Here is a 15,016-nt window from a genome sequence, read left to right as displayed (position 1 = left end):
AGATCTCACCTCGTGGGGTATCACTGATAAGAATGGTGAAGAATCAGCCCAGAACTACAAGGGAGGAGCTGTTCAATGACATGAAGAGAGCTGGGACCACAGTTTCAAAGGTTACGGTCTGTAGAACAATACGCCGTCATGGTTTCAAATCATGCATTGCAGGGAAGGTTCCCCTGCTTAAGTCATCACATGTCCAAGCCCGTCTGAAGTTTGCCAATGACAATCTGGATGATCCAGAGGAGACATGGGAGAAAGTTATGTTGTCAGATGAGACCAAAGTAGAACTTTTTGGTCTAAACTTCACTCGTCGTGTTTGGAGGAAAAAGAAGGACGAGTTGCATCCCAAGAACACCATCCCTTCTGTGAAGCATGGGGGTGGTAACATCATGCTTTGCGGGTGCTTTTCTGCAAAGGGGACAGGACTGCTCTGTATTAAGGAGAGGGTGAATGGGGCAATTTATTGTGTGATTTTGAGCAACAACCACCTTCCCTCAGTCAAAGCATTGAAGATGGGTCGTGGCTGTGTCTTCCAACATGACAACGATCTGAAGCACACAGCCAGGATAACCAAGGAGTGGCTCCGTAAGAAGCATATCAAGGTTCTGGAGTAGCCTAGCCAGTCTCCAGACCTAAATACAATAGAACATCTTTGGAGGGAGCTGAAACTCTGTGTTGCTCAGCGACATCCCCGAAACCTGACCAATCTAGAGGAGATCTGTGTGGAGGAGTGGGCCAAAATCCCTGTTGCAGTGTGTGCAAACCTGGTCAAGAACTGCAGGAAACTTTGACCTCTGTAATTGCAAACAAAGGTTTCTGTACCAAATTTTAACACAGCTTTTCTCAGGTGTTCAAATACTTATGTTCAGCAGTGCAAGACAAATAAATTCTTTAAAAATCATACAATGTGATTTCCATTTTTTTGTATATTTTTTTATTTTATTCTGTCTCTCAGAGTGGGAATGTACCTACAATGCGAATTTCAGACCCCTCCATGATTTCTAAGTGGGAGAACTTGCAAAATTGCAGGGTGTTCAAATACTTCTGTCCCTAACTATATTATATATAATTTTTTTTTTTTTTTTTTTTTTTTTTTTTTTTAAACCTTTTCCGTTGGAGGGAAAAAAAAACGCAGTTCCACAACAGTTTTATGGGTTTTCTTTTTGTAAAACGGACCTGTTACCCTCATTCTCTGGGTCAGTATTACAGTGATACCACATTTGTATAGTTTTATTTTTAATACTGGGATTTTTTTCTTTTCATGTGTGAGGGCTCACTTTTTTTTTTTGCATGGTGATCTGTAACATTTATTGATATTGAAAAAATGGTTATTGCCGATTCATTTTTCCCCTATTACTACGTTTATATGGGATAAATGCGATTTTATTATTTTAATAGCTCAGGCATTTTGGGACGCGGCAATACATATGTTTTCTTTTTAATGGGTAATCGAGAAGTGATTTGAACTTATTATACTTTCGTTTTTTACTTTATTATATTTTTTTTATATATACCAAAGGGGAACTTGAGCATGAAATATTCAGCTTGTTTCTTCCATAGACTGCAGTGACTTAGCATTGCAGTCTATAGGAGATTCAATACATTTCTATGAAGCCCCATCATAGGCAGGGCTCCATTGGAACATATTGCTGTGGTAGCTTCAAGCCTTCCTAAGAGGACAAACTGCTTCCCTGATCTCTGCACGGGCCATAATTGACTGTGATGTTTAAGAGGTTAAATGTCTGTGATTTGCGTTATCGAGAATTGCAGGCATTTCCTCCTGGTGTCTATTTAAAACAGCAGACACACAATGGCCATGGCTCTCACCACCAGGTGCAATATTTAAATCCCCGACTTCCACGATACATGTATGGCGGTAGTCAGGAATGTGTTAAACATGGATCCTGCTTAGGAACTGAGCGGGCACCATAGCCACCGGGTGCCTGCTGTTTTACACAGAAAATACCTGGAGGCAGAGTCACTGGTCATGGACTTTTAACACCTTAGATGCCGTGGTTAATGGCGAACACTGTATTGAGGTGGTAAAATCGCACTTCTGGGGCCCAAACAGCCCCCCACGCTGAGATTGAGAGATCCATTTGCTTGCTATGGCAGACTTGGCCGCCTTAAAGACAATAGCAAGACTCCATAGGACATAGTGAATTTACTGTAGGCTGCAATGTTAAATCATTAAAGTCTTTATTTCGTATGGTAAACAGCATAACGGAATAAATCATTTAATTAATTTTATTTTTTTGTCGCTTCGCCCCTCTCGCTTCACCTCCCCCCAATTTTTTTTTTATAAACAGTGATCAACAATTCATTCACAATACATAATGGTATCAATAAAAACTATTGACCAACCCCCAAAAGAAAGTTTTAAATATAAAAACTGTTATGGGGACAGAATATCTTGATGCAAAATTTGCTTATCCACATGCCTCCCCAACTGCACTACCAGAAGGTTACCCCTGCCTCCACAGGGACAGGAAACAACGTGGAGATCAGTGCTTAAAAGACCCTTTTACCTTGGGATGGGTTGAGATCCAACTAAAGTGCAGAAGATAGTGCACAGCCTAGTGCAGGGTTTCTCAACTCTTGTCCTCAGGACCCACCACAGAATGAATACCTGGGGTAAGTTCTGATGCATGGACACTAGGGCTGCACGATATGGGAATTTTGTGTGATTGCGATTAGGCCCCTAAAAATTGCAATAACGATATGTGGTGCGATATTTTAAGGGAATTGTGGTAGAGGTCTATTTGCTTGGATTTTCAGGGCAAAAGCACACAGAAATTACTGATAATGCTAAAATGTAGTTATGCTTAACTCAAGAACTGAAATGCACCGTGTCTTTCAAAATAAAACCTCTTTTACTAAATTAATCAACATATTTGCATTACTGCAAAAGTACAATATGCGAAACTTGTCATTTTCTTAACAGATAAATAAAATAGAATAAATAGAAGAACATTTGTTTATTAAAATAACGACTTGCCTCCAGCCCCTCCTCCCTCCCCGCACTGTAACTGATGTATCGCCGGCCGCGCTGGGCAGCATAGCGGCCAGCGATACATCCGTGTCATCCACGTAAAAAGTCAATTATCGCTTTATAAGACGCACGCCCACAGTTTAGAAACCCTGGCCTAGTGGTTTGTATCCCTGTTGTTACCAAGAGGACTGATACAGGACGCAGGTCCTCGGGGCCAGGATCTAGGTGCAAGTCCAGCATGTGCTGGCAACCCCAGGCTTCTATTATGCTCAATCAGGGATTTGCAGTTAGCAGGTGGAGGATCGGCTGATGACATAGAGAGGGATGTTCTCATGGGCTGGGGAAAATCCTCAGAAGGCATGCAAAGGCACTTTTGGGTTATTGTGCATCACGCAACGTTTACAATGACATAACACCAGAAGTAGTGCACTGGAACTTGAAAATTACATGTATTGTTTCCCTGCCTTATGAAGCAGCGCCTGTTTGTGCAACGATGTCCTACCGTATGAAGGCGATTCTGGCTGCAAGTCCTCTGATTCTTCCAGGGCCATCAGCCCAGTAAGCCTCCTTTTACGGAGGTTCTTTGGTACTATATACTGCTATGTAACGTGCAGTATGTGAGTGGCAGATATATTCTATTCCCAAGGCAACTCTGCTCATTGTTGAAGGTCTGCTGTTTTCTAAAAGTTTTGCTTTCCTTCTTTCTTAGGTCAAGGAGACCTATAAGTCTTGTGGGGAGCCATCACAAAAGATGTGCCATCTGTAAAAAGACTTTCCCTGCTTCCTGTAAAAAAAATGGCTATGTAGTAAATGTACTCATAAGGAGGTGTTTGGAGAATCACCATCCTTGATTGAAAGTATGAGCTCCTTGATAAAAGTGAGAGCAGCCATTGAAGCTAAACTTGCTCCGGTATTTTCAAAACCATCTACCTCCAAGTCTCAGACTCTGGTTTTTGCTGAACCTGAATTGATTCAAAATGAGGGAGAAGTTTCCTCAGACGCTGATTTCGGCTCATCTGATAATGGGTCAGGATATGTTAGGCTCTATTGAAGATATGGAGACTCTTCTAAAAACTGAGTCTAAAGATCCCCTAACAGTTCAAGATGAGATGTTCCAGGGTCTAGAGCAGGGGTGCACAACCTTTTCTGGTTAGGGGCCACATTGTCAGACTAAAGGAATCCCAAGGGCCGAAAAAAAAAGTTAAAGGGGTATTACCAACTGAAATACTGTATTTATGGCATATAGTACATACAGTATATACTATAAATGTCTGGTTACACTTACATGATTCCCATCTAATGGGGAAATACATGAAAAATGCATGTGAGCAGCCACAATACATAGACATAATTGTCTGTCACCAGCTGGTTGGGGGCCGCACAGAATGATATGACGGGCCGCATGTGGCCCCCGGGCTGCAGGTTGTGCACCCCTGGTCTAGAGGATAGACAGTACATGAGAACATAATAAAATTGACAGAATCAGTGGAAGGATCCTGAAAAACGACAAGTCACTTCTAGAATGTTTAAGAGGAAGTATCCTTTCACAGAGGAAGATTCAGCCTTTTGAGTTAAAGCACCTAGAATTTGTGCTCCTGTAGCAAGGATTTCTAAAAAATCTTGGCTACCATTTGAGGTTCTACGTCTCTTCAGGGATGGATAATAAATGTGAATCCCTTTTAAAAAAAAAAAAAAGGCCTGAGAATCTTCTAGTGCTATGTTAAGACCCAGCATTTCTGCCACCTATACTCATGGCTTCCCCAGATAGTGGAACATTTGGATACGGGTACACCCAGGGAGGACATTTTGTCATCCAATCCAGTTCTTAAACAGGCTACAAACTTTATAGCTGATTCTTCGGCGGATCTGGTAAAACTATCCGCAAAATCACCGGCCCTCTCCAACGCAACACGTAAGGCAGTTTGGTTAAGATCCTGGTCTGGGGTTGCAGCCTCAAAAAATTGATTACCGTATGTGCTATAACTTACTTGGTTATAGACCATTTGGTACAGCATTAGACTACACTCTAGAGAATGCCTATTTTGAAAAGAATTGCCTTCCTGCGGAATCTGGTTATTTTCACTAAAGTTCCTTTCGCCCCTAGAGACATAATTAGTTTGACCAAAAGAAAAAGCAGGGTTCCTCTACCTGGCAGTTCACCAAGAGGAATGGTACAGGCTTCCTCTTTAACCAGACAAGTGTTCCCGTCAAGCTACCCAATGATGTCAGAGGTCTACTTGGAGGCAGGTTAAAAAATATTATTACAGTCTGGGAAAAGTTTCCTGCCTCTTCGTGGATTCTGTTTATTATTCATTCAATATACCTATTGAAATTTGTTACTCCCCCTCCAACAGATGTCTAATAAACTAAAAACTGTTGGAGAAAATTGGACAGTTTTTTTTTTTTTTTTTTTTTTTTTTTTTTTTACAAAAACAAAAAAAAGGGCCAGAACAATCATCAATCTCAAATCCTTAAAATTTAATAGTGCAAGGAAAATGGCGACCAGATCTATGCCAAGCATCATCGTCCTCTGCCCAAACCCCTGAAGACGCCTGGTTGGCGAAACATGTCGGGGGGCAGTTAGTGAACCTAATGTTTTAGCCAGCAGTAGCCTAGCCTCAACTCATGTATGAGAATAATAGAAGAATAGGCGAGTAGTCTCATAAGATGGCACAGTAGTCCAGACGCTGTGGGAATAACAGCGTGCAGCATATAAGCAGAGGGACGTCTGCATAATAAAGGATATATGTATTAAGCCACTTTGGATGCACTGAGCCATCTAGTGGACGGATCTGTGAATTACTGATCATACTGTGAGCACACTAATAGGCAGGCAAGCTACGCTGACAATTTTAATAAAAGGAAAATATAGAGTTCTAACTAAACTTTTTAAAGAGAAGTAATAAAAGTTATTTTTTAGAATTAGTAATACGTGTAAACCAAGGGACGCTGATGATAAAAATTGAACCAAGTCCCAACACGTGTTAGGGAGATTTGTGTAAAATAATATAAGCATCATCAAACATCCCAGAATTGTGCAGTCTTTCAAGCCCCGCCTTTTGTCTGTTAGCCCAGTCAAAACATGTGAAGATTCCTTCAGGCAATATGTCAATTGTGACATGCATAAACAAACATGGGGGGGGGGGGGGAGTCAATCTCTAGCTATAGTAGCAGAAAGAATCAGCAGTCCATGTAAGAGGTGAAGAAAATCACCTAGCCATTTGACTCAGCAGAGAGACCTTAAAAGGAGAATGGAGTCTAAACCAGAAAGTGTTCACCCAAATTTGTAGAAGGTGGGGGCTCCCATTGAGTGACGTATTGCATCAAAGAGGAACAAGAAAGTAAATAAAAACTTTTCTCTCTCATATCTAGACCAACCTCTTTAGATGGGTGTGTTCTCAAGACCATAAACAGGGTGAGACTTTTACGCCTTACCACTTTTTTCTTTCAGCCCAAAAAATAGCACCCTTCTGGCCAAAGAAGGCCTGGTTTCCACTCCTCATGTTACTAGTGAAGAAAATTGGAGCTTTCCACCAGTTTCAGATCGTCTTTCCCAGGGTCCTGAGTATACTTCAGCTTCGCCTGAAGGCCTGGAAGTTAAACAAACCATTCTAAAGAACAAAGGACTATCTGATAATGTCATAAATAATTTGATGCAAAGCATGAGGCCAGTGACATCAAAAATCTACCTCAGGTCCTGGAAATAGTTATTTGTTTCAGATGCCTGGGATCCATCTATGCCTCCAAACATCAAGAATTAACTTTATTTCTTATAAGCAGGTCTGGACAAAGATTGCAGCATTAAGTGCCTTCATGAGGGTAATATTAGCAGATCTAGACTTTAATTAAAAGATTTTTTTTTATTTTTTCAAGGGATTCTGTCACATATGGCCAGGTCTGTACTAATAACCTGAATCCAAAATCACTTAAACAGGTTTTTATAACCTGTCCTTCACCTACCTAAGGTGCCCAAGGGGACGTCGCTTCATACAGTGTGCCCGGCTGCACCCATCTCAGTCTGGTGCCCAGCGCCGCCTTCCAAGTTGAAATCGCCTTTCTCGTCTCAACCCCGCCTCTGCAATCGTCCGGTACCTCAGGTTATGCCTAGTGCGCACACGCGGGATCTGGCAGAGCCACAGGCACATTTAATAAGGACAGTTTCAGATTCAGGTTATTAGTACACACCTAGCCATATGTTTAGGTTATAGGCCTAAAAAGCCACCGCTCGCCGGCCGCATCCACGGGCCATGCTTGCGCAGAGCTTTCCCTGGTGATCCAGTGGCTGGCCTCTCATTCTAATTTGGAGCTTGCACGTCGCCAGCCGGCTGATCCATTTTCCTTTGAGTCACGTCTAAAATAGAGCCGCGCATGCTTGGCTCCAACGCAGCACAAAGCAAGATAGTTTAGCGCATGCGCAGTCGCCCGAACAGTTCGTGGGTGGAAGAGACGAGTCCGGACAGAGTTGGAGAGCCAGCGGAGGACCGGGACACTACTTCATAAGGGGTGAGTATTATTTTTACATGCACCACCAATTCCACCAACGATTGGGGGCTGATGGAGGCACTTGGGGGGCTGTTTGATGCATATGGGGGTTGATGGATGTAGCAGAGCTGAATATGTTGCTGTTCTGCCATAGTTCTAGTGGGGAAGGGAACAGACAGATGTAGCAGACCTGTATATGTGGCGGGTCAGCATCAATGCTGGTAGAAGAAAGAAATAAGTGTAGCAGAGCTGAATATGTGGCTGTTCTGACACAGTGCTGGTTGAAGAGGTAAACAGACAGATGTAGAAGAGCTGTATATGACGCTTTTCAGACACAGTGCTAGTGGGGGAGCAGAATAAAGATGTAGCAGGGCTGTATAGGAAGCAATTCAGCCAAAGTGATGTTAGGGGACTGGAGAAGACACATGTAGCTGAGCTGTATATGCATCTATAAAGATACATAGTGTAAGGTTTATACACAACGGGAGTACAGCTGTAATGGAAACAAATCTGCATCAGTGCTGGTGGGTGGGGGTTGGTCAAGCTTTTCAGCTAATCTTTGACTTGCAATTATAGTTTTTGATGCACAGAATGGGTTTGTAAAGATAAGACTGCGATTTTGTGTGTAAAACTGTGCAGAACAGCCATGTGTTACTGTACACTGAGCTCACTTCACATGGCTCTCTGATTCCCCAGCAGGGGGAGGGGCCTCACAGACACTGCAGGCTGCCGGACTGATGAGTCATACTCTTCACATGAACTAGCATGCAAGGACTGAGTTCTCAGTGTGATGTCATAAGGAGGTGTGGCCGGCCTTCACTCTAACTGCCTAAGCCCACCCAGCCTTAGCAGCAGAAAACCAGGAAGTGAACAGCTAGCTGGCAGCAATTGAGGATGAAGTAGCAAGATGGGAATACCCCATTAAGGACACATGACGTACCGGTACGTCATGTGTATCTTCGATCACCGCTGGCTCAGAATATGGACACACTAAAACATCTTTTTTTTTTGTTTTAAAAAAGCTGTTATTGTGTAAAACTTGTATAAATAAATAAAAAAAGTATACATAATAGGTATTGCCTCGTCCGTATCGACAGGCTCTATAAAAATATCACATGACCTAACCCCTCAGATGAACACCATAAAAAATAAAACTGTGCTAAATAAACCATTTTTGTCACCTTAGATCACAAAAAGTGTAATAGCAGGCGATCCAAAAGTCATATGCACCCCACAATAGTGCCAATCAAACCGTTATCTCATACCGCAATAAATGAGACCCTACCTAAGATAATTGCCCAAAAACCGAAAAAACAATGTCTCTCAGACTATGGAGACACTAAAACAATTTTATTTATTTTTTTATATTTTTTTCGGGTTTAAAATATATTATTGTGTAAAACGTTCATAAATAAAAAAAAGTATACATATTAGGTATCACTGCGTCCGTAATAACTTCCTCTATAAAAATATCACACGACCTAACCCCTCAGATGAATACCTTTAAAGGGATTCTGTCACCTCCCCTAACCCAAAAAACGATTTTAAAGCAGCCATGAAGCACAGCTTACCTTGATTAGGCTGTGCTCTTTTATCTTGTAATCCGTCCAGCAGTTTCTGCAAAAAACAACTTTTATTGATATGCAAATGAGTCCTGAATGTGCCCAGAGGGGCGTTTTGTTCCTCTTAGAGAGCCCAGTACCGCCCCTCTTACAGTGCCCAGCCCGCCTTCCTTGCACTGTCTAACCACCCCAGCCTGCCACAGCCTCTCCTCCCTCACGCCGAACGAACTCTCGCACAGGCGCAGTACCCACTGAGGGCTGCGCCTGTGCGATCAGCAGGAGACTGAGGGCAGGAGCTTCATCCTCGTCACTGGGCATGCGCCGAGCCCAGTGACGTCCGATGCTCGCTCTTCCCTGCTGACTGAGGGAAGAGCGAGCATCGGACGTCACTGGGCTCGGCGCATGCCCAGTGACGAGGATGAAGCTCCTGCCCTCAGTCTCCTGCTGATCGCACAGGCGCAGCCCTCAGTGGGTACTGCGCCTGTGCGAGAGTTCGTTCGGCGTGAGGGAGGGGGAGGAGAGGGAGGAGAGGCTGTGGCAGGCTGGGGGTGGTTAGACAGTGCAAGGAAGGCGGGCTGGGCACTGTAAGAGGGGCGGTACTGGGCTCTCTAAGAGGAACAAAACGCCCCTCTGGGCACATTCAGGACTCATTTGCATATCAATAAAAGTCGTTTTTTGCAGAAACTGCTGGACGGATTACAAGATAAAAGAGCACAGCCTAATCAAGGTAAGCTGTGCTTCATGGCTGCTTTAAAATAGTTTTTTGGGTTAGAGGAGGTGACAGAATCCCTTTAATTTTTATTTTTTTTTTTAAGTGTAAAACCTTACATCACAAAAAGTGTAATGGCGAGCAATAAAAAAAGTCATACGCACCCCAAAATAGTGCCAATCAAACCATAATCTCATCCCGCAAAAATCATACCCTACCCAAGATAATTGCCCAAAAACTGAAAAAACTATGGCTCTCAGACTATGGAAACACTAAAACATGATTTATTTTATTTATTTTTTTGTTTTAAAAATGAAATCGTTGTGTAAAACTTACATTAAATAAAAAATAAGTTTACATATTAGGTATCACCGCGTCCGTGACAATCTGGTCTATAAAAATACCACATGATCTAACCTGTCAGATGAATGTTGTAAATAACAAAAATTTAAAATGGTGCCAAAACTGCTATTTCTTGTTACTTTGCCTCACAAAAAGTGTAATATAGAGCAACCAAAAATCATATGTACCCTAAAATAGTACCAACAAAACTGCCACCCTATCCTGTAGTTTCTAAAATGGGGTCACTTTTTTGGAGTTTCTTCTCTAGGGGTGCATCGGGGGGCTTCAAATGGGACATGGTGTCAAAAAAACAGTCCAGCAAAATCTGCCTTCCAAAAACCGTATGGCATTCCTTTCCTTCTGCGCCCTGCTGTGTGCACGTACAGCAGTTTACGACCACATATGGGGTGTTTCTGTAAACTACAGAATTAGCCATAAATATTGAGTTTTATTTGGCTGTTAACCCTTGCTTTGTAACTGGAAAAAAATTATTAAAATGGAAAATCCTGCCAAAAAAGTAAAATTTAGAAATTGTATCTCTATTTTCCATTAATTCTTGTGGAACGCCTAAAGGGTTAACAAAGTTTGTAAAATCAGTTTTGAATACCTTGAGGGGTGTAGTTTCTAGAACGGGGTCATTTTTGGGTGGTTTCTATTATGTAACCCTCGCAAAGTGACTTCAGATCTGAACTGGTCCTTGAAAAGCTTTGTAACATCCCCAAAATATAAAATACATTCCCCATATGTCTACTTCATGTTTGGATCATTTTGGGAATGATAAAGTAATAACTTTTTTTGTAGGTATTACTATGTATTATTGAAGTAGAGAAATTGAAACTTGGAAATTTGCTAATTTTTCAAACTTTTTGGCAAATTTGGTATTTTTTTTATAAATAAAAATTATTATTTTTTACTCCATTTTACCAGTTTAATGTACAATAGGTGACAGAAAAAAACATCTCAGAATGGCCTGGATAAGTCAAAGCTTTTTAACGTTATCGCCACATAAAGTGACACTGGTCAGATTTGCAGAAAATAGCCTGGTCCTTAAGGTGAAAATGAGCCCGGTCCTTAAGGAGTTAAATTTGTTATTTAGGTTATTAACTGGAGCAATTAAAAGGGAGGGGGCTTTTAAGCACTGATCTCCACATTTCCTGTCCTTGAGAAGGCAGGGTAACCTCCAGGTAGTGCCGTTGTAGAGGCTAAGGAAAAATCCAATTACCGGTAAGAGTAATTTTTATCTTTTTGTTTTTTATTTATTTTTTATATTTAAATATAAATATTTATTAATACACACACAAATCTATACAGGTATAGTACAGGGTGGCCCACAAAAAAGTAGCCAGTCTCCGATATCTGTTTTATTTGTCCATAGCAACCTATTGGAACTCGGCTTTCAGTTCCTACAGGATGAATGTCTGGAGCCACACCTGTTGTTTTTTTTTTTTTTTTTTTTTACTAAATCTATGAGAGCATATAACTACAGTTTTGATTTATGTTTTTTGCTTGTGCAGCATGCTGCATAAATATAGCAGTCTTTTGCACAAGTGATAATTGTACAGGACTATAGTGGATGAGTGGTATGCAGCGATATGACACATATATGCACCTTAACCAGGAGAGTATGTTAAAAGGATTGTCTCACTTCAGTAAGGCTACTTTCACACTAGCGTTCGGGTGTCCGCTTGTGAGCTCCGTTTGAACGGGCTCACAAGCGGCCCCGAACGCATCCGTCCAGCCCTAATGCATTCTGAGTGGACGCGGATCCGCTCAGAATGCATCAGTCTGGCAGCGTTCAGCCTCCGCTCCGCTCAGCAGGCGGACACCGGAACGCTGCTTGCAGCCTGGCCGTGCGGAGGCAAGCGGATCCGTCCAGACTTACAATGTAAGTCAATTGGGACGGATCCGTTTGAATATGACACACTATGGCTCAATTTTCAAACTGATCCGTCCCCCATTGACTTTCAATGTAAAGTCTGGACAGATCCGTCTGAGGCTACTTTGACACTTAGAATTTTTTTTACAATATAATGCAGACTGATCCGTTCTGAACAGAGCCACCGTCTGCATTATATAAGCGGATCCGCTCTGAACGCAAGTGTGAAAGTAGCCTTAGTTGTATTTATCATGTAGAGAAAGTTAAAACAAGCCACTTATTAATGTATTGTTATTATCTATATTGCTTCCTTTGTTGGTTGAATTTGTTTTTCCATCACATTATACACTGTTCGTTTCTATGGTTACAGACCACCCTGCGATCCATCAGTGATGGCCGCACTTGCACACTATAGGACTTATGCCACTTACTGAAGTGAGACAACCCCTTTAAGACCCCTTTTACATGAGTAGATAATTGATTTGATTGAGCAACAAATGAGTAGTTAACATTTTAACAAAAACCCTAATCATAATTTATAATCCTGTGAATTCTCATCTCAACGCAGGTATAGTGAGCTGTAGTCATGGCATTATCTGAGTAAAGTTCCGTAGACCCGCGCTGATGAGAAACACTGTTCAGTCCGAGAAATACTGCTGTTTTACCAAGTGTGCTTCCTGGACTGAATATGCTTGTGTAAAACTGGTCAGTGTTTTAGAAAGAGAGGTAGATGCATTTGAAAAGCTCCATCTGCCTTTTTTCTAATAGCTTATTTATTGTATTTTATTTTATGCATTTCTTATCTTGCCTACAGGACTTAAAACCTAGCAACCTTGCTGTAAATGAAGATTGCGAGCTGAAAGTAAGTGACTCCCTACTGATTCAGGGCTTGCCCCACCTGATACTCTGCTCTCTCTGCAGTAGCCACAGACCCTACACCTCCTCTGGCTATGTTAGTACACCTATACATAAATCCAGCTAGTCTTTCTTATTAGACTGCTGCATCGGATCACAGATGTCCATGTGTGCTTCTGTCCACATCACTAAAGTGCACCAAACACCTAGACATGGCCGGCATTTCATATCTGATAATAAGACTATACTATATGGGCAAAAGTATTGGAACACCTACACACGTTACACATTACACTTACATGACTTTTCATGACATCCCATTCTAAATCCATAGGCATTTATATGGAACAGTTTCCACTGTTCTGGAAAGTCTTTGTACAAGATCTTGAAGTCTCTGAGAGACTTTGTCTATTCATCCAGAAGAGCATGAGGTCAGACACTGATGTTGGATGAGAGGGCTTGGCTCGCAAACTCCATTGTAGTTCATCCCAAAGGTGTTTTAGTAGAGATGAGCGAATTTCATATTTGAAATTAGTTTGCAGTTCGTTTTGTGGTATTTAGTGAATTGCGTTATGGATTCCGTTACCACGGACAATAATGCAATTCCATAACGGAATGCCTGTAGAGGCATTCTGTTATTTATTCCGTCATAATAGAAGTCTATGGGCTGCATAACGTATCCATCCCGTTTCAGTTATGCTGAAATCCTCTCCTACATAACAGAATAGGGACAGATCCGTTATGCAGGCCATATACTTCTATTATGAGGGAATGAATAACAGAATTCCTCTAAAGGCATTCCGTTATGCATTTTAGTCATGGAATTGCGTTATGGTCCGTGGTAATTCACGAAGTACCACAAAACGAACCGCAAACTAATTTCAAAATATTAAATTCGCTCATCTCTAGTGTTCAGTTCAGGGCTCTCCACATCAAACTTTCCCAACCATGCCTTTATGGGCCTTGCGGTTACAGTGCAGTCAGACAGGGAATGTCTTTCTGGCATTCACCAAACCCATAGTTGCCTATCAGACTTCCAGGTAGAGAAACATGATTCGTCACTTCACAGAACATGTTTCATCTGCTCCAGAGTCCAATGGTGTGGCATGCTTTACGCCACTCCATCCTAGACTTGGATTTGTGCTTGGCTTGCATTCAGCTGCATGCCATGGAAACCCATGCCATGAAGCTTCCGATAGTGCTTAATGCGAGAGGAGATTTGGAACTCTGCACAGTGTTGGCAACTTTTTTATTTTAATTAAATTTTTTACTCGTTTTATTAACGATAGACCGTTCAGGTATGAATCAAGTAGGATAAAGCATATTAGGTTCCCACGCAGGAGAGTAACATGATATGATACAAGTGCAGAGTGATGCATTACATAGGGTGTACATTTCAAACCCAAAAAATCATGCTTAAAAAGAGCTGAGAATGAGAGCAAACAACTGCACACAATAATAAGAAACTGGACGCATCCCGCTTAGCCCTATCTTGGATTGTCAATCGCTGAGTACATATGAGAGTTTTGCAGGGTCAGAGTGGAGGAGCACCATTCCCCCCAAATCTTCTGGAATTTTTGTGGGCACTTCCTATGTTTAAAGACAATGTTTTCCATGGACACTACATGGTTAACAAGGGACTTCCACTGGCCCAGACACGGAGGTCTGTCCCCCATCCATCGAAGCGCGATAGCTTTCCTAGCTAGGAATAATGTTTCCCCTAAATATATCCTATTATAATGGGACCATATCTCCTCATCCATCAGTCAAAGTATACAAAGTTTGGGACAAAGAGGAATCGCAGCACGGACCATTATGGATAATACTCCCAGGACCGAAGTCCAGAAGCGGCGAACATAGCTGCACCCCCAGAACATATGCCATAAGTCGGCACAGTCCGGCGAGCATCTATGGCACCTACTATGTGGGATCCTTCCCATCTTGTGAAGCCTGGTTGGAGTGAGGTAGCTCCTATGTAGAATAAACATCTGGATCAATCTATTAATGCTAGAGGGTGAAACCCTGGTCGGAGTAAGGAGCGCCTCACTCCAATCATCCTAAGTCATAGAGGGTATGGATAACTTCCATTTATTTTCAATAGCAAGAGGGTTCATTGTCATGCAGTTGCATAGCAGATGGGTGTACAAGGCGGAGATGATCTCTCTCGGGCCCTGCGATCTGAGCACTCCTATCAAAGGGTA

The 15,016-nt window shown here is 42.0% G+C and overlaps 1 protein-coding gene across 6 annotated transcripts in view; it reads left to right on the top strand.

Moving 5' to 3' along the window:
* LOC122933278 (mitogen-activated protein kinase 14) overlaps positions 1-15,016 on the top strand; it is a 247,058-nt gene that overhangs the window by 98,263 nt on the left and 133,779 nt on the right. For 5 of the 6 annotated variants that reach the window (XM_044288156.1, XM_044288159.1, XM_044288157.1 and 2 more), the window contains one exon: positions 12,775-12,822. The exons of the other annotated variant lie outside the window; for it this stretch is intronic. In XM_044288156.1, the coding sequence (XP_044144091.1) occupies positions 12,775-12,822 (48 nt within the window). The remainder of the gene's footprint in view (positions 1-12,774; positions 12,823-15,016) is intronic. 6 annotated transcript variants of the gene reach the window in all.

The sequence above is a fragment of the Bufo gargarizans genome, chromosome 3, assembly GCF_014858855.1.
Source record: "Bufo gargarizans isolate SCDJY-AF-19 chromosome 3, ASM1485885v1, whole genome shotgun sequence".
NCBI classification, from domain to species: Eukaryota; Metazoa; Chordata; class Amphibia; order Anura; family Bufonidae; genus Bufo; species Bufo gargarizans.
This window is presented reverse-complemented; position numbering and strand designations above follow the sequence as displayed.